The 21,801-nt window shown below is 47.9% G+C and overlaps 1 protein-coding gene across 1 annotated transcript in view; it reads left to right on the forward strand.

Moving 5' to 3' along the window:
• Positions 1–20,437: 20,437 nt before the first annotated feature.
• Positions 20,438–21,801, forward strand: part of arhgef18b (rho/rac guanine nucleotide exchange factor (GEF) 18b) — a 215,342-nt gene continuing 213,978 nt past the window's right edge. Inside the window, exon 1 of the mRNA XM_080212859.1 lies at positions 20,438–20,513. Coding sequence (XP_080068985.1) covers positions 20,438–20,513 — 76 coding nt within the window. The remainder of the gene's footprint in view (positions 20,514–21,801) is intronic.

Consider the following 21,801-nt stretch of genomic DNA (forward strand, 5'->3'; position numbering starts at 1 on the left):
AGGGTCAGTACTGAGGGAGTGCCGCACTGTCAGAGGGTCAGTGCTGAGGGAGTGCCGCACTGTCGGAGGGTCAGTACTGAGGGAGTGCCGCACTGTCAGAGGGTCAGTACTGAGGGAGTGCCGCACTGTCGGAGGGTCAGTACTGAGGGAGTGCCGCACTGTCAGAGGGTCAGTGATGAGGGAGTGCCGCACTGTTAGATGTGCCCTATCAACCAAAGCACTGATGGACAGCAACTATTTTGAAGCTGACCAGAGAATTTCTCCCCTTGGTTTCTGGTCAGTATTAATCCCACAGTCAATATCGGAAAACAGATTATTTCCTCGTTCACACATTGCTGTTTGTGGGTGATTTCTGTGTGCCAACTGGCTGTTGCATTTCTTACAGAGCCACAGTGACTACACTTCAACACGGAACTGCGATGCTGTATAGAATCATACAATCCCTATATTGCAGAAGGCCATTCGGCCCATCGAGTCTGTACCAACCACAATTCTGCCCAGGGCCTATCGCTGTAACTCCACATATTTACCCTGGTAATCCCCTGACACTCGGGTCGATTCAGCGTGGCCAATCAACCCATCTGTGGACTGTGGGAGGGAACCAGTGCTTTGGGATACCCTGAACACATGAAGAATACGACATCAATGCAGGTGTTATTTTCTCTGACGTGTAACAGGCAGATGACATGTTTAACCTGTCAGTCTGAGATGCTACATCTTACTGAGTGTCACTGGGGTAGGAAGGAGGAGGCATCTTATCTCAGATCAGAGTTTCAGTCCACAAGCCAAGGGCTTTTAGCAATGCCATGTCTAGCAGCTGCACTTGTGAAGTGAGTCAGTCTTGTGGTTCTGTTGCTCTGTCAGCCAGGTTAGCTGTTTATATTTCAGTAATGACAGTTGACTTGCATCTTTATCACCTGAGCAACTAGGAAAGGAAAATGGTTTCAAGTATGAGTTTATTTTACTAGTGTCACAAGGAGGCTTACATTAACACTGCAATGAAGTTACTGTGAAAATGCACAAGTCGCCACCCTCTGGCGCCTGTTTGGGTACACTGAGGGAGAGTTTAGCATGGCCATTGCACCCTAACCAGCGCGTCTTTTGGACTGTGGGAGGAAACAAGAGCACCCGGAGGAAACCCACGCAGACACGGGGAGAACATGCAGACTCTGCTCAGATAGTGACCCAAGCCGGGAATTGAACCCGGGTCGCTAGCGCTGTCAGGCAGCAGTGCTAACCACAGTGCCACCCTGGAGAGGTTGGGAAAAGTAAAACGATGTTGGTTTGGTGCAGATTTCTTACAGAATGATGTTGAGAGGTTTGCCTCTTGTACTGAGTCTAGTTTGGATTGTTCTTGATATTGCCATTAATTAAAGGAATGTCTTGGCAGGGCTTTTCTGGCCATTCAGGCTGATGGGATTTCCACGCTGACCGATGGTGAACCTGGCGGGCAGGTGCACATACCACAGGAAACCCCATTAATAACGGTGGAACCAAAAGATCCCACCACCAACCAATGGCGAGCCACCTCCATCCCCAGGATCCTGTGGCAGGTTGAAAAAAATCCCACCCCTAATCCAATAAACAGCACCTCTGACAGTGCGGCACTCCCTCAGTACCGACCCTCTGACAGTGCGGCACTCCCTCAGTACCGACCCTCTGACAGTGCGGCACTCCCTCAGTACCAACCCTCTGACAGTGCAGCACTCCCTCAGTACTGACCCTCTGACAGTGCGGCACTCCCTCAGTACTGACCCTCTGACAGTGCAGCACTCCCTCAGCACTGACCCTCTGACAGTGCAGCACTCCCTCAGCACTGACCCTCTGACAGTGCAGCACTCCCTCAGCACTGACCCTCTGACAGTGCAGCACTCCCTCAGTACTGACCCTCTGACAGTGCGGCACTCCCTCAGCACTGACCCTCTGACAGTGCGGCACTCCCTCAGCACTGACCCTCTGACAGTGCAGCACTCCCTCAGCACTGACCCTCTGACAGTGCAGCACTCCCTCAGTACTGACCCTCTGACAGTGCAGCACTCCCTCAGTACTGACCCTCTGACAGTGCGGCACTCCCTCAGCACTGACCCTCTGACAGTGCGGCACTCCCTCAGCACTGACCCTCTGACAGTGCAGCACTCCCTCAGCACTGACCCTCTGACAGTGCAGCACTCCCTCAGTACTGACCCTCTGACAGTGCAGCACTCCCTCAGCACTGACCCTCTGACAGTGCGGCACTCCCTCAGCACTGACCCTCTGACAGTGCGGCACTCCCTCAGCACTGACCCTCTGACAGTGCAAATCTGGGTATCAGTTTGATGACGTGCTCGAGGCTCTGGGCTGTGACCAATAAGAGTGGTAAGAAGTCTCACAACACCAGGTTAAAGTCCAACAGGTTTATTTGGTAGCAAAAGCCGCCAGCTTTCGGAGCATTGCTCCTTCATCAGATAAGTTGGAATTCTGTTCATAAACAGGAATGTAAAGACACAAACTCAATTTACAAAATAATGGTTGGAATGCGAGTCTTTACAGGTAATCAAGTTTTAAAGGTACAGACAATGTGTGTGGAGAGAGGGTTAAGCACAAGTTAAAGAGATTGTCTCCAGACAGGACAGTAAGTGAGATTTTGCAAGCCCTGGCAAGTCATGGGGGTTACAGATAGTGTGACACGAACCCAAGGTCCCACTGAAGCCGTCCTCATGAGGACATCCTCAACCTCGGGATCACTGAGGCCGGGGGTGAGTACAGCCAGAAAATCCCACCCGAGGTCAACAGATCTCCCCACCCACTGTGATTCCTGTGGCCAACAGGGTGGGAAGATTCTCCCCCCAGGCTCAGCAACTCTTAACTGCCCTCTGAAAATGGTAAGAAGTCTCACAACACCAGGTTCAAGTCCAACCAATTTATTTGTTGGTAACAAAATAAACTGGTTGGACTTTAACCTGGTGTTGTGAGACTTCTTACTGTGTTTACCCCAGTCCAATGTTGGCATCTTCACATCTCTGAAAATGGCCCAGTGAACCACTCGGTTCGAGGGCAATTAGGGATGGACAACAACTGTTGGCCCCAGAATTCACCTCCCTTCCCCCAACCACCCCACGTTTAAAAATGTCTGCCTGAGTGGAGTTTAGGGTGATCTCAGTCTAACAAATGTGACAGCTTATTGTGATAGCTCCAAGAACGGGGAATGGGGAAGCTGACGGAACGTGCATTGCTGCTATCTCTCGCTAGGCTTCTTCCCCAGTGCCAGGATGTCTGAATGCTCAGTGCGTCGATTGGGCTCCGATTTCTGGCTTGTTTTGTGAGAGGAAGTTAGTTTGCTGACGATGTTTTATTGGTACAGTTGGCATGAGGCTGTGGGCGGCACAGTGGGTTAGTGCTGCTGCCTCACAGCGCCAGGGACCTGGTTTTGATTCCCAGCCCTCCCTCCCACTCCCAGTGTGGAGTCTGCACATTCTCCCTGCATCTGCGTGGGTTTCCTCCAGGGGGCTCCGGTTTCCTCTCTCAGTCTAAAGATGTACGGGTTAGGTTGGTTGGCTGTGCTAAAATGCCCCCTTAGTGTCAGGGGGATTAGCAGGGTAAATGTGTGGGCTTACAGGAATAGGGCCTGGATGGGATTGTGGTTGGCACAGACTTGATGGACCGTATGGCCTCCTTCTGTACTGCAGGGATTATTGTGTGGGGTTTGCACGGCGGTTAGCCGTATCTACGTGGGTTTCCTCCGGGTGCTCCAGTTTCCTCCCACAGTCTAAAGATGTGTAGGGTAGATGGATTATGGTAAATGTGTTGGGTTATGGTGATAGGGCAGGGGAGTAGGCCAGGTTAAGGCACTCTGTCAGAGAGTCAGTGCAGACTCGATGGGCTGAATGGCCTCCTTCTGCACTGTAGGGATTCTATGAATACCTCACATATATCTTCTGATTCCCAGCATCTCTGTAATTTCCTGCAGCCTCGTGGCCCACTGGGAAATCTGCAATCCTTTGATTCTTGTCTCTCAATCATTCACTCCATCATAGGCAGGCAAATTCCCCCCCAAACCTCTCCATTGCTTGTTCTTTTCCTTCAAGAATCTCTCTAACACTTTGACCACTTTGACTTAGCTTTGGGTCAACAGCCCTATGTGCCTCAGTGTCCAGTTTAATCTGTGAAGCACCTTGGGATGTTTTCCAACATTAAGGGTGCTATGTAAATGCAGATAGTTGTTGGTGGTGCAGTGTTGGTCTGTGAACACTGGGTGTCACTGCCGCTCACACGAAACAGATTTGAGTGGCTGGGTGAACAGAGAGGCTCACTCACTGATAGCCTGTTCTTGTATTCAGACAGTTTTAAATCTGTAATCGCTGTGATCTCACACCAGCGAAACAGACCACCCATCTGATTAGAAGCAGTTCTGTAGAACAGCCGTTTGGACTGGAAATGTTAAGTCTCTGTTTCTCTCCCCACACACGCTGCCAGACCTGCTGAGCTGATCCAGCATTTCCTGTTTCTATCATCCATTTAATTGACCTTTACAGACAGAACAAAGAACAGTACAGCACAGGAACAGGCCCTTCGGCCCTTCAAGTCTGTGCCGACCATGAGGCCCGAACTAAAATACAAACAAAAACCTCCTGCCCTTACTGGGTCCATATCCCTCTATTCCCTCCCTATTCATGCACCCAATCCAGATGCCTCTCAAGTGTCGCCAATGTGCCTGCGTCCACCACCTCCTCTGGCAGCGCGTCCCAGGCACCCATCACTCTCTGCGTGAAAACGCCCCCCCCGCACATCCCCCTTAAACTTTCCCCCTCTCACCTTGAACCCATGCCCCCCCCCCCCGCAGTGTAACTGACACTCCCACTCTGGGAGAAAGCCTCCACCCTGTCTCTGCCTCTCATCATTGTGTAGACCTCTATCAGATCTCCCCTCAGCCTCCATCCTTCCAGTGAAAACAATCCTAGTTTATTCATCCTCTCCTCATATCCAGCGCCCTCGAGACCAGGCAACATCCCGATGAAGCTTTATTGAACTCTCTCCAAAGCTTCCACGCCCTCCTGGTAGTGTAGCGACCAGAACAATATTCCCAATACAGCCTAACCGTGGTTTTATACAGCTGCAACATGATTTGCCAACTCTTGTAGTCAATGCCTCGGCCGATGAAGGCAAACATGCCTTTTGCTTACTTAATCACCTCGGTCACCTGGTTGCCGTTTTTAGGGAACCGTGGATCTGTACGCCCAGATCCCTCTGTATGTCAATGTCCTTCAGGGTTCTGCCACTTACTGTATAATTCACACCGAAATTTGATCCTCCAAAATGCATCACCTCCGGACTAAATTCCATTTACCATTTCCGGGCCCGAGTCTCCCAATCTAATCTCTATCCTCTGACAATCCTCGGCACTTTCAGCAACTCTACCAATCTTTGTGGGATCTTGCTGTGCAAAGAATGGGTGTTGGGTTTGCCTCACTGGTCTTCCAAGTTGTTGTTGTGCGTGAATTGTTTTAAGGAGAAGTGGGAAGATCTGAAGTCAATGCGCTCATTTCTTCTCTGCTCCTCACATTGAGAGCCACCTGGGACCATCCGGGCGTTTCTATTCTCCCCGCTTCCTCCCTTGTGATGTTTTAAACAAGGATTGTAATGGGATCTTGATCAGCTGGGCTCAGTGGGCTGAGGAATGGCAGATGGAGTTTAATTCAGATAGACGCGAGATGTTGCATTTTAGTAAGACAAACCAGGGCAGGACTTGTACAGTTGGTGGCAGGGTCCTGGGGAGTGGTGTCGAACAGAGAGACCTGGGGGTGCAGGTACATAGTTCCTTGAAAGTGGTGTCACAGCTGGACAGGGTGGTGAAGGTGTCTGGCTCACTTGCCTTCATTGGTCAGAGCATTGCGTACAGGAGTTGGGACGTTATGTTGCAACAATACAAGACATCGGTAAGGCCACACTTGGAGTACTGTGCACAATTCTGGTCACTCTGCTGTAAGAAGGATATTATTAAACTGGAAAGGGCGCAGAAAGGATTTACCGGGACTGCAAGGTCTGAATTATAAAGAGAGGCTGGGATTTTTTTCCCTGGAGTGCAGGAGGATGAGGGGCTGGCCTTATAGAGCTTTATAAGATCGTGAGGGGATTGATAGGGAGAATAGCCCAGGTCTTCTCCCCCAGAGTCCAAAACTAGAGGGCACAGGATTACGGTAAGAGGGGAAAGATTTAAAGGGGATCCGGGGGGCAACTTTTTCACAGAGAGGGCAGTGCGTGTTTGGAATGAGCTGCCAGAGGAGGCGGTAGAGGTGGGTACAATCACAACATTTAAAAGACATCCGGACAGATGGATGGGAAAGGTTTAGAGGGATATGGGCGCAACAGAGGCAAGTGGGACTAGTTCAATTTAGGAAACCTGGTCGGTTGGGCCTGAGTTGGGCCGAAGGGCCTGTTCCTGTGTCATATATCTCTACAAGTCTGCCTCTTCCACTGCACTTCCGGAGAAAAGATCAAGCCCCCCCCCCCCACCACCCCCCCGCAATTTCCTACAATCGTAGAGTCCTACGGTGCAGAAGGAGGCCATTTGGCCCATCAAATCTACACCGACCACAATCCCTCCCAGGCCCTATTCCTGTTACCCTGCTAATCCCCCTGATACTGGGGTCAAGTTATCATGGCCAGTCAATCTCATCTTTGGATCAAGACAACATTCCCCCTGGCTGGGGTAATCTTGAACATACCTTGGTCAGAATCTCTGGATAAGAGGCCGATCGGTTGAGCACTGAGATGATGAGAGATTTCATCTCAAAAGGGGCTGTGAATCTTTGGAATTCTCTATCCCCCCCCCCGCCCCCCACAGAGGATTGCGGATATTCAGTTGAAGGGAAGTGTTCAAGACGGATTTTTGGATAGGAAGGGAATTTAGGGATAGGGAGATTTAGGAGGAGAGATTTTGAGTTTGACTGAAAAGGAAAAGGGGCCTACTGTCAAAACGTTTCAAGTCGTACCGGAGTGAGTGAGTGGGAGAGTGTGGGAGGAATCACTTTGACAAGTCTCTCTTCAGCAATATCCATGATATGGGTATAGTGCAGGAAGGTCGAGTTAACATGACGCGGAGAAGGCCCAGAGGGTCAAACCTCCTGTATCTCATGTATTCATCCATCAGCAGAGGGCAAGCATCGGCCTCTGGAGCTGTTTGTAGAATACAAGAATGTGTAAATTCGCAAGTTCCTTCCACTCTGTAAGAAAACACCATTGCCTCCCCGCACACTGAAACTTTAAAGATTTCTTTCATTGCCTGTGCGGTGGCACAGTGGGTAACACTGCTGCCTCACAACTCCAGGGCCCTGGGTGACTGTCTGTGTGGGGTTTGCATGTTCTCCCCGTGTCTGCGTGGATTTCCTCCTACAGTCCCACGATGTGCAAGTTAAGGGGGAATTACTCTGGCTAAATGTGTGAAGTTATGAGATAGGGAGGAGGGGAGGGCCTTAGCAGAATCCTCTTTCGGAGAGTTGGTGCAGACTCGATGGGCCAAGTGGTCTCCTTCTTCACTGTAGGAATTCTGTGTGGGAATGTTATGTGATTCTATGCACTGACGTGGTTATCACGGTTACCATTACTGAGATTACGAGCCTTCAATTCTATTTCCTTGTTTAGTTCCACCAGTCGCTGTGGTGGGATTTGAACTTGTGTCCCCAGAGCATTAGTCTGGGTCTCTGGGTTACTGGTGCAGTGACAATACCGCAATGCCAACATCTTCCCCGTGAGAACCAAGGTCAGGAGGAATTTCTTCAGTAAGAGGGAAGTGAACCTGTGGAACTCTTTGCCACAGAATGCTGTTGGCCACTGAGTGTGTTTAAGACAGAGATAGAAAGATCCTTGATTGCTAAGGGGATTAAAGGTAACGGGGAAAAAACAGGAGAATGGGATTGAGAAACTTATCAGCCATGATTGAATGGCGGAGCAGACTCCATGGGCCGAGTGGCCTAAGTATTCTCTGGGATTGCTGAGATGGGTGGTTGACATGTTTGGGGCTCGATTATTAATTTCCTCAGGACAATCTGTGCCAAACCTCCAGGACTGGCTTTGAAACTACTGGAATTAAAAACTGCAAACCCAGGAGAAATATCATTCAAATTATTTTCTTGGAACACTTTTGTTTACTAATTATAAAATTATCAGACAGAAGACTAAAGGTTTGTTTGATTTTGACAGTGGAGAATTAACCAATCAGGAAAAGAGTGCAGTAATATGCCTTTGAGAAACTACAGCGTAACATCATCAGAAGGGAAATGTGTCATGTGATCCAATCATAGTTTCACTTTTGCTTTTGAATAGAGTACACACACACACACACACACACATTCACACACACACACACAGACACACACACGTACACACATTCACACACACACACACACACACACACGTACACACACACACACACACACACAGACACATTCACACACACACACACACATTCACACACACACACAGACACACACACGTACACACATTCACACACACACACGTACACACATTCACACACACACACACACACACGTACACACATTCACACACACACACACACACACGTACACACACACACAGACACATTCACACACACACACAGACACACACACGTACACACATTCACACACACACACGTACACACATACACATACACACACACACACACGTACACACATTCACACACACACACGCACAGACAGACAGACAGGCACACACACGTACACACATACACATACACACACACACGTACACACATTCACACACACACACACGCACAGACAGATAGACAGACACACACACACACGTACACACATTCACACACACACACACACGCACAGACACACACACATTCACACACACAGACACACACACACACGTACACACATTCACACACACACACGCACAGACACACACACACGTACACACATTCACACACACACACGCACAGACAGACACACACACACGTACACACATACACACACACACACGTACACACATTCACACACACACACGCACAGACACACACACACACATTCACACACACACACGTACACACACACAGACACATTCACACAGACAGACAGACAGACAGACACACACACACGTACACACATACACACACACGCACACACGTACACACATTCACACACACACACACGCACAGACAGATAGACAGACAGACAGACACACACACATACACACATTCACACACACACACACACGCACAGACACACACACATTCACACACACAGACACACACACACACGTACACACATTCACACACACACACACGCACAGACAGACAGACACACACGTACACACATACACACACACGTACACACATTCACACACACACACGCACAGACACACACACACACACATTCACACACACACGCACAGACACACACACGTACACACATTCACACACACACTCACAGACACACACACGTACACACATTCACACACACACACGTACACACGTACACACATTCACACACACACACGCACAGACACACACACGTATGCACAGACACACACACGTACACACATTCACACACACATGCACACATTCACACACACACACGTACACACATTCACACACACACATACATACATTCACATACACATACATACATTCACACAAACACACACACGTACACACATTCACACACACACACACGTACACACATATGCACAGACACACACACACACGTACACACATATGCACAGACACACACATGTACACGCATTCACACACACACACGTACACACATTCACACACACACGTACACACATATGCACAGACACACATGCGTACACACATTCACACACACACGTACACACATATGCACAGACACACATGCGTACACACATTCACACACACACGCACACACATACACACATTCACACACACACACATTCACACACACACACACACATTCACACACACACACGGACACACATTCACACACACACGTACACACATTCACTCACACACACACACATTCACACACACACATGTACACACATTCACACACACACACGCACGTACACACATTCACACACACGCACGTACACACATTCACACACACACACGTACACACATTCACATACACACGTACACACATTCACTCACACACACACATTCACACACACACATGTACACACATTCACACACACACACGCATGTACACACATTCACACACACACGTACACACATTCACTCACACACACACATTCTCACACACACATGTACACACATTCACACACACACACATACACGTACACACACATGCACATACACACATTCACACACACACGTACACACATTCACACACACACACGCACGTACACACATTCACACACACACACACGCACATACACACATTCTCACACACACATGTACACACATTCACACACACACACATTCACACACACACATTCACATACACACACATACACGTACACACACATGCACATACACACATTCACACACACGTACACACATTCACACACACACACACGTACACACATTCACTCACACACACACACATTCACACACACACACACATGCACGTACACACATTCATACACACACACGCATGTACACACATTCACACACACACACGTACACACATTCACACACACACGTACACACATTCACTCACGCACACACACATTCACACACACACATGTACACATATTCACACACACACACACACGCACATACACACATTCACACACACACACACGCACATACACACATTCTCACACACACATGTACACACATTCACACACACACATTCACACTCACACACATTCACATACACACACATACACGTACACACACATGCACATACACACATTCACACACACACGTACACACATTCACACACACACGTACACACATTCACTCACACACACACATTCACACACACACATGTACACACATTCACACACACACACATGCACGTACACACATTCACACACACACACATACACACATTCACTCATGCACACACACATTCACACACACAGGTACACACATTCACACACACACACGCACGTACACACATTCACACACACACACGTACGCACATTCACATACACACAGACACTCACTCAATGGGGGGAGTGAGGGAGGGGAGTGAGAGAGGGGAGTAGGAGGAGCAGGGGGAGTGAGGAGTGAAGGGACCGGGGGGAGTGAAGGTAAGAGGAGTGGGGAGACTGAGGGAGGAGTGAGGGGGAGAGGAGTGGGGGGAATGTGGTGGGAGTGAAGGGAGTGAGGGCAGTGAGGGGAATGAGACAGCTGGAAGGAGATCATGTGACATAACCTCCAGGGATGCATCCAACCAAAGTTGGCAACCTGCTGTGGGAAATGATGAGTTTTATCTTTGGTTGCCGATGGTGATGACCCCCTTTGATTCACAGCTGGAACCGGGCAGCTAGGCCCATGGTTTCTGTGAGATTCCGTTGTGAAGCCACCCAATCCATGTCACTGTCTCAGGTACAGGTTCTCTTTCCAGGAATCTTCAAAATTGGTGATTATTTTCCTCCAAAGACATTATTTTGGTTACTCACTCCACCCTCAGTGCCTTCCTGCTCTGGCCTGGAGGAGTACCTCATCAGCAGAATGTGAACCTGCCCCTGTTTCTTCCTGCTTTCCCCCGATCACCCCATCCCTCCCCACCCGTGTCGCAGCCCACGCCACTACTTAATGAGAAAGGCAGGCTGCTATTTACGTAGACATGGAATCCTACAGTGCAGAAGGAGGCCATTCAGCCCATCGAGTCTGCACTGACCACAATTCCACCAGGACCCTATCCCCATAACCCCATGCATTTACCCTAGCTAGTCCCCCTGGCACTAAGGGGCAAGTTAGCATGGCCAACCCACCTAACCCGCACAACATCTTTGACTGTGGGAAGAGATCCAAGCAGACACAGGATGAATGTGCAGACTCTGCACAGACAGTGACCCGGTCTGGGAACTGAACCCGGGTCCCTGGCCCTGTGACTCAGTAGTGCTAACCACTGTGTGACTGTGCCACCTCAGGATATTGCAAAACACCCTGTGGCCAAATGATGTGTTGTTGCTTTCGTGCAGCAGCCAATCTGCGCACAGAAAGATCCCACAAGCAGCAACGTGACAATGAACATGGATTCTGTTTTGGTCAGCGTGGAGGCGGATAAATATTGGAGAGGATATACCAAAGATAACGTCATAATTTTTCTTCAACACTCGTGCCCTACACATTTTATACCCATTGGTGATGGCTGTAGGAGAGTTTAGTTTAATGCCTGACCCCAAAGTTAACACCTCTGATTATCCAGCAGCTTAGACCATTGCTCATGAGGGTGAGCTGTGAGGAGGATACGGAGATATTTCTGTGTGATTTGAGCAGGCGGAGTGATTTTGATTTGATTTGCTTTATTATTGTTACATGTATTAACATAGAGTGAAAAGTATTGTTTCTTGCGCACTATACAGACAAAGCATGCCATTCATTGGGAAGAGAAGAAGAGAGTGCAAATTGTAATGTTACAGCCCTAGCTAGGGTATAGAGAAAGATCAACTTAACGCAAGGTAGGTCCATTCAAAAGTCTGATGGCAGCAGGGAAGAAGCTGCTCCTGAGCCGGCTGGTATGTGACCATAGACCTTTTTTTTTCCCAATGGAAGAAGGTGGAAGAGAGAATGTCCGGGGTGTGTGGGGTCCTTGATTATGCCGGCTGCTTTTTCAAGGCAATGGGAAGTGTAGACAGAATCAATGGGTGGGAGGCTGGTTTGTGTGACGGATTGGGCTTCATTCATGATCCTTTGTAGTTCCTTGTGGCCTTGGGCAGAGCAGGATCCATACCAAGCTATGATACAACCAGAAAGAAAGTTTTCTATGGTGCATCTGTAAAAGTTGGTGAGAGTTGTAGCTGACATGCCAAATTTCCTTAGTCTTCTGAGACAGTAGAATTGTTGCTGGGCTTTCTTAACTATAGTGTTGGCGTGGGGGGAACCAGGACAGGTTGCTGGTAATCTGGACACCTAAAAACTTGAAGTTCTCGACCTTTTCTACTTTGTCTCCATTGTTGGAGAGAGAAGCCTGTTTCCCACTGTGCTTCCTAAAGTCAATGACTTTGAGGTAGAGATTATTGTCGTTGAACCAGTCCGCCAGATTCTCTATCTCATTCCTGTCCTCTGTCTCGTCATTGTTTAAGATCCAACTCACTAGGATGGTGGCATTAGCAAACTTGAAAATCGAGTTGGAGGGGAATTTTCCACACAGTGTGTGGGCATCTGCATGGTAGATGCAGTATAATGTGAATAAATGTAAGGTTATCCAATTTGGTAGCAATAATAGGAAGGCAGATTATTACTTGAATGGGTGTAAATTGAGAGAGGTGGATACTCAGTGAGATCTTGGTGCCCTTATGCTGAAAGTAAGCGTGCAGGTACAGCAGGCAGTAAAGAAGGCAAATGGTATGTTGGCCTTCACAGCGAGAAGATTTGAGTATAAGGATAGGGATGTTTTGCTGCAATTGTACAGGACATTGGTGAGGCCGCATCTGGAGTATTGCATGGAGGTTTGGTGTCCTTATCTGAGGGTGGATGTCCTTGCTGTAGAGGGAATTCAGTGAAGGTTTACCAGGCTGATTCCTGGGATGGAAGCTCTGTCATATGAGGAGAGACTAAGTCGGTTATTCAGTGGAGTTTAGAAGAATGAGAGGGAATCTCACAGAAACTTACAAAATTCTAACAGGGTTAGACAGGGGAGTTTCAGAAAGAATGTTCCCAATGGTGAGGGAATCCAGAACTAGGGGTCGTAGTTTGAGGATAAGGGATAAAACTCTTAGAAGTGAGGTGAGGAGAAATTTCTTCACCCAGAGGCTAGTGAATTTATGGAACTCACTGCCACAAAATGTAGTTGAGGCCAAGAGATTGTTTGATTTCAAGAAGAAATTGGAAATAGCTCCAGGGGCTTAGGGGATCAAAGGATATGGAGGGAAGGGGGGTCAGGTTATTGAATTCAGTGGTCAGCCATGATCAAAATGAACAGGCTCGATGGGCAGAGTGGCCTCCTCCTGCTTCTAGTTTCTATGTTTCAAAACTCTGAAGTCTGACTTGAACCCACAATGTTGTGACTGAGTGGCTGAGAGAATGCCCTTTGGACATTGAGCCTTGTGTTAAATCCATTTCTTATCTGCACAGCACCCCGCCCCACCCACCCAACCCCCCCCCCCCCCCGCCCTTTTCTCATTAGGAAGTGGATTTTGCTGAGTTGTTGTGGCTGCCACGGTAGGGGCTCAGATATCCCAAGGCATTGACCTCTTATACTGTTCATTAATTTATGGAGAGTTCCCACAGGACAAAGCTATCCCCTTTCACCACTGACCAGCGATATTCATCGAAAAACATCTGCACTAAGATCACAAACCTGCGAAGGTGCCAAATCCACTAATTACCCCGCTGACCCAGAGGTGAGAGTTCAACCAACTGAACCAAGCAGGCGCCTGACATCACAACACCGGGTGTAGCAACCCAGCTACACAGAGTTTGATCTGACTCACATAACCCGGCAACTTTTAACCTGCCCAGCAGTGACAGGGAACTACTGAACATTGAGACCTTTACTCTGTGTCTAACCCCTGTCCTGGGAGTGTTTGATTGGGACGGTGTAGAGAAAGTTTTACTTCGTATCTAACCATGTGCTGTACCTGCCCTGGGAGTGTTTGATTGGGACAGTGTACATAAGAACATAAGAACATAAGAAATAGGAGCAGGAGTAGGCCAACTAGCCCTTTGAGCCTGCCCCGCCATTCAATAAGATCATGGCTGATCTGTCGTGGCTCAGTTCCACATTCCCGCCCTCTCCCCATAACCCTTAATCCCCTCTCTTATCAAAAACCCATCAACCCGCGTCTTAAAAATATTTAGCGAGGTAGCCTCCACCACCTCAACGGGCAGAGAATTCCAGAGATTCACCACCCTTTGAGTGAAGAAGTTCCTCCTCAACTCTGTTCTAAACCGCCCCCCCTTTATCTTGAGGCTGTGCCCCCTAGTCCTGCTATCCTTTCTGAGCGGGAAGAGTCTCTCCACCTCTATCCCATCCATCCCATTCATCATCTTATACGTCTCAATGAGATCTCCCCTCATTCTTCTAAACTCTAACGAGTACAAGCCTAGTTTATTCAGCCTCTCCTCATAGCTCAACCCCCTCAACTCCAGCATCAGCCTAGTAAACCTCCTCTGCACTCCCTCCAAGGCCAAAATATCCTTGCGTAAGTACGGTGCCCAAAACTGCACACAGTACACCAGCTGCGGCCTCACCAATGCCCTATACAGCCGCAGCAAGACCTCCCTACTTTTATATTCAATCCCCCTCGCTATGAAGGCCAGCATCCCATTTGCCTTCCTGACCACCTGCTGCACCTGCAGGCTGGGTTTTTGCGACTCATGCACAAGGACCCCGTCCTGCTGCACCGTCGCCTGCTGCAGTTTTTCTCCACGTAAGTAATAATCCTTCCTGGGAGTGTTTGATGGGACAGTGTAGAGAGAGTTTTACTCTGTATCTAACTGCATGCTGTACCTGTCCTGGGAGTGTTTGATTGGGACAGTGTAGAGAAAGTTTTACTCCGTATCTAACCCCATGCTGTACCTGTCTTGGGAGTGTTTGATGGGACAGCGTAGGGAGAGTTTTACTCTGTATCTAACCCCGTGCTGTACCTGTCCTGGGAGTGTTTGATGGGACAGTGTAGAGAGAGTTTTACTCTGTATCTAACTGCATGCTGTACCTGTCCTGGGAATGTTTGATTGGGACAGTGTAGAGAAAGTTTTACTCCGTATCTAACCCCATGCTGTACCTGTCTTGGGAGTGTTTGATGGGACAGTGTAGGGAGAGTTTTACTCTGTATCTAACCCCGTGCTGTACCTGTCCTGGGAGTGTTTGATGGGGACAGTGTAGAGGGAGCTTTACTCTGTATCTAACTCTGTGCTGTACCTGTCCTGGGAGTGTTTGATGGGGACAGTGTAGAGGGACCTTTACTCTGTATCTAACCCCATGCTGTACCTGTCTTGGGAGTGTTTGATGGGGACAGTGTAGAGGGAGCTTTACTCTGTACCTAACCCCATGCTGTACCTGTCCTGGGTGTGTTTGATGGGGGACAGTGTAGAGGGAGCTTTACTCTGTATCTAACCCCATGCTGTGCCTGTCCTGGGAGTATTAGAACATAGAACATAGAACAATACCGCACAGGAACAGGCCCTTTGGCCCACAATGCTGTGCCAAACATGACATCAAATTAAACTAATCCCTTCTGCCTGACCAAATCACACGATAACCCTTCAAACTCCAGAGACTACAACTGTACTTTGTGTAATCATTCCTCCTAATTTAACCCTTCAAGTCCAGGTACTGTTCTAGTAAACTAACACCAACCGCCTTCTAAGACTAATATATCCTCTCTAAGGTGTGCACCCAAAACTACTCACTATTCTCCAATTGTGCAGCCTAATGAGAGATTTGTATAACTCAGGGATTCTACCTGTTATATTTTAGTCCTCCAGTTAAAAAAAGCCCGTGAACTTTTGATTATTCTCTGCAGCTTATCCATTTAGATAACAAAATCCCCGATTTGGTGCAGAAAGCACATTAACCACAACTTTGTCCACTCCTTTTGCAGTTAACAGATTAATTTTGTGTGTGTTAACTGCCACATTTCATACAGCCTTTGACAACAAAGTTAAAGCTCATGGAATAAAAGAGACATTAACAACAGTATGGATGTGAAAGTAACAGGTAGCAGAGAATGATGGTGAATGATATCTTTCCGAGTGGAAGAAGATGCAGAGTGGGATATAAATATAATTAATGTTGGGGTTCCTTCTGTTATCAATGACTGAGGCTCGGATGGACAAGATAGAAATTCAAAATCTGTGGATGATACAAAACTTGAAAGTATTGTAAACTTTTACAACAAGGCCGACACAGTGGGTTAGCACTGCAGCCTCACAGCACCAGGGACCCGGGTTCAATTCCAGGTCTGGGTCACTCTCTGAGTGGAGTCTGCACATTCTCCCCGTGTCTGCGTGGGTTTCCTCCGGGTGCTCCTGTCTCCTCCCACAGTCCAAAGATGTGCGGGTTAGGTTGATTGGCCGTGCTAAATTGACCCTCGTGTCAGGGGGACTAGCTAGGGTAAATATGTGGGTTTATGAGAATAGGGTGTGGGTGGGATTGTTGTCAGTGCAGACTCAATGGGCCGAATGGCCACCTTCTGCACTGTAGGGCTTCTATTTTATTCTATTCTAAAGACTGTAGATCGTGCAGAAAAGATTCGTGAGAATGGTTTCAAGGGTGGGGAGCTTCCTTGGTAAATAGATCGGAGAAGCTGGGGGCTGTTTTCCTTGGGTAAGAGGAGATTTTATAGAGATAATTAAAATCATGAGTCTGAGGAAAGTGGGTAGGGAGAAACCATCCCCCCGGTGGAAGGATCTAGAACCAGAGGACATAGATTTAAGCTGATTGACACAAGAAATATAAATAGAAATACACACAGAAACTGGGAGCAGGAGTAGGCCACCCAGCCTTTCCAGTCTGCTCCACCATTCATTATCATGTCTGATTATCTTATTCAATAATGAAGCCCAGTCCATCACGCAAACCAGCCTCCCATCTATTGACTCTGTCTACACTTCCCGCTGCCCGGGCAAAGCAACCAGCATAATTAAGGACCCCACACACCCCGGACATTCTCTCTTCCACCTTCTGCCATCGGGAAAAAGAGAAAAAGTCTGAGGTCACGTACCACGCGACTCAAGAGCAGCTTCTTCCCTGCTGCCACCAGACTTTTGAATGGACCTACCATGCATTAAGTTGATCTTTCTCTACATCCTACTGTAACACTACATCCTGCACTCTCTCCTTTCCCTCTCTATGAACGGTATTCTTTGTCTGTATAGTGCTCAAGAAACAATACTTTTCACTTTATGCTAATGCATGTGACAAGAATAAATCAAATCAAATCTTTTCACCCCATGTCCCTGGATCCCTTTAGCCCCAAGAGCCATTTCTAATTACTTCTTGAAATCACATAATGTTTTGGCCTCAACTACTTGCTGTGATTGATGGGGGCAGGGTAGAGGGAGCTTTACTCTGTATCTAACCCTGTGCTGTACCTGTCCTGGAGTGTTTGATGGGGGGGGCAATGTAGAGGGAGCTTTACTCTGTATCTAAACCCGTGCTGTACCTGTCCTGGGAATGTTTGATGGGACAGTGTAGAGGGAGCTTTACTCTGTATCTAACCCTTTGCTGTACCTGTCTTGGGACTGTTTGATGGGACAGTGTAGAAAGAGTTTTACTCTGTATCTAACCCCATGCTGTACGTGTCCTGGGAGTGTTTGATGGGACAGTGTAGAGGGACCTTTACTCTGTATCTAACCCCGTGCTGTACCTATCTTGGGACTGTTTGATGGGACAGTGTAGAAAGAGTTTTACTCTGTATCTAACCCCATGCTGTACGTGTCCTGGGAGTGTTTGATGGGGACAGTGTAGCGGGAGATTTACTCTATATCTAACCCCGTGCCATATCTGTCCTGGGAGTGTTTGATGGGACAGTGTGGAGGGAGCTTTACTCTGTATCTAACCCTGTGCTGTACCTGTCCTGGGAGTGTTTGATGGAGAAAGTGTAGAGGGAGCTTTACTCTGTATCTAACCCCGTGCTGTACCTGTCCTGGGAGTGTTTGATGGGACAGCGTAGAGGGAGCTTTACTCTGTATCTAACCCCGTGCTGTGCCTGTCCTGGGAGTGTTTGATGGGACAGTGTAGAGGGAGCTTTACTCTGTATCTAACCCCATGCTGTACCTGTCCTGGGAGTATTAGAACATAGAATATAGAACATAAAACAGTACAGCATAGGAACAGGCCCTTTGGCCCACAATGCTGTGCCAAACATGACACCAAATTAAACTAATCCCTTCTGCCTGACCAAATCACACAATAACCCTTCAAACTCCAGAGACTACAACTGTACTTTGTGTAATCATTCCTCCTAATTTAACCCTTCAAGTCCATGTACTTTTCTAGTAAACTAACACCAACCGCCTTCTAAGCCTAATATATTCTCTACCTTTACTCCGTATCTAACCCCGTGCTGTACCTGTCCTGGGAGTGTTTGATGGGGGGACAGTGTAGAGGGAGCTTTGCTCTGTATCTAACCTTGTGCTGTACCTGTCCTGGGAGTGTTTGATGGGGGACAGTGTAGAGGGAACTTTGCTCTGTATCTAACCCCGTGCTGTACCTGTCCTGGGAGTGTTTGATGGGGGACAGTGTAGAGGGAGCTTTACTCTGTATCTAACCCCGTGCTGTACCTGTCCTGGGAGTGTTTGATGGGGGACAGTGTAGAGGGAGCTTTACTCTGTATCTAACCCCGTGCTGTACCTGTCCTGGGATGTTTGATGGGACAGTGTAGAGGGAGCTTTACTCTGTATCTAACCCCATGCTGTACCTGTCCTGGGATGTTTGATGGGACAGTGTAGAGGGAGCTTTACTCTGTATCTAACCCTGTGCTGTACCTGTCCTGGGAGTGTTTGATGGGGGGACAGTGTAGAGGGAGCTTTACTCTGTATCTAACTCTGTGCTGTACCTGTCCTGGGAGTGTTTGATGGGGACAGTGTAGAGGGAGCTTTACTCTGTATCTAACTCTGTGCTGTACCTGTCCTGGGAGTGTTTGATGGGGACAGTGTAGAGGGAGCTTTACTCTGTATCTAACCCCGTGCTGTACCTGTCCTGGGATGTTTGATGCTGTTTGCTATCTAAAGTGAGAAGTGTTCCATTTCTAACAGCATCCTCACTTGCCTCTCTTTCTGCAAGACATTTTGTCTCTTGGTATCTCTCTGTCTCTTTCTGGCTATCTCTCTCTCTCTCTTTCTGTTGTCCCTCTCTCCTCTCGGTTTCTGTCTCTCCCTTCTGTTTTTCTCTCTTTTCCCTCTATTCTCAGTCTCCCCCTTTCTCTCTCTTTCTCTTTTCCCTCTATATTCTTGGCTTCTCTCTCTCTCTCTCTCTGCTTCCGCATCTATCCTCTCACTTTCCCTCTCTCTCTCTTTTCTCTGTTTTGCCCTCCCTCCTGCTTTCTTCGCTTTCCCCCCACTCTCTCTCTCTGCCCCCCTTCTCCCCGTTCACTCTGCAGGCTGACTGCTGGCAGTCTCTCTGCACACAGCCGCTAGTTAGCCTGTTTCCATTCTGCACTAACTGAAACCACAGCCGTTCTTTCCCTGAGCTCTGCTGCTGCTGGCACACAGACTGAGTATGACAACACACTCTTTCCCCACCCTCAGAGTGTACTGAAGCTGTCAGCAGTGTTTAGATAGCGGGCTCTACTTTCACTGGATTCTGCCTCCCTCCGTTTGATCCTCAACAGCCGCACAGTTCCTGGGGCTTATTTGAGAATAACTTGTTCGATGGCTGACTCTCCGTTAAATAATTCTTGGCCTTCCTTCTCTAAGTTCTGGATGAAGCGATGGTCATTTAAAAAAGGTACGCTTTTACTCCCTGAACTTCAGTTTGTTACTTGTGACACATTGTGTAAAAAATATTCTTGTGGTTTGGTTCAGATCTCGTTGGCTGTTTGTCTCGCCTCCTGCCTTGTCTTTGACTGAAAGGGTTTAGCAGTTTCTTTTGAACGCTTCAGTTCCAGATGCTTTTACCCAGTGAGTTATTGCAAGAAGTATCTACTCTCTGGGTTAGGTCCCAGAATCGGAACAGATTGGCCGGGACAGCGGAGTCTGTGTCTCAATCTCTGACTGTCTCGCTCTGAGATCCAGTCAAGTTTCTGATGGTGTCAAATGGTGAAGATTAAAAAAAGACATTTCACAGAGCTTCTAACAGTCGCTGACCGCTTTTCTTTGCCAGTTTAGGAACCTCTTGATGTTGGCTTCAACTGAAAGTCATTCTGTGGCACAAGCATGTGATACACTTATACATGTATCTCTGTATGGATATGTGTGTCCATCAGTGTATGTGGCTAGGTGTGTGAGCATGTGTGCATTCGTGCATGCAAGGGTTGTGTGTGTGTCTGTAGGAGTTGTGTGTGTATGTGTGCATGTGTGCAGAGGTATATGCATGCGTGCATGTAGAGGATTTGTCTGAGTGGGTGTATGAGTGTTTGTGTGTGTAGAGTTTGTGTGTGTGTATGTGTGTATGCATGTGTGTAGAGGTATATGCATGCATGCACGTAGGGGATTTGTGTCTGTGTGTGGCTGTAGAATTCATGTGTGTGCGTGTAGGGGTTGTGTGTGTCTATAGGGTTTGTTGTGTGTGGAGTTTGTATGCATGCATGTAGGAGTTTTATGTGTGTGCATGCGTGCATGCATACAGGGGGTATATGTATGCATGTGTGTGAGAATTCATGTGTGTGTGTGCATGTGTGTGTCTCTATGTGTGTGTGTGTGTCCAGTTGCTCTGTGCCTATGTGAGTCTCACACATGCAACCACAACAGGATGCAAGCTAATTTCTGGAAAGACTAAACCTACCAGCTTCTATCTGAGGACAACATCCAACCGTCAATACACAGCCAAGCGTTTACAATCTCATTGTTAAGCTGCTTTGCTTGCTGTTATTCAGTAAGAAGTCTCACATCACCAGGATAAAGTCCAACAGGTTTATTTGATAGCGTGAGCTCCTGGAGCACTCCACTCACTCTGAAAGCTCATGATTCCAAATAAATCTGTTGGACTTTAACCTGGTGTTGCGAGATTTCTTATTGCGCCCACCCAGTAAGAACGCTGGCTTTTCCATATCATGATTACTTTATTCAGTGAGCAC

Source organism: Carcharhinus amblyrhynchos, chromosome 26 (genome assembly GCF_965287045.1).
Source record: "Carcharhinus amblyrhynchos chromosome 26, sCarAmb.v2.hapA, whole genome shotgun sequence".
Classification (NCBI taxonomy): domain Eukaryota; kingdom Metazoa; phylum Chordata; class Chondrichthyes; order Carcharhiniformes; family Carcharhinidae; genus Carcharhinus; species Carcharhinus amblyrhynchos.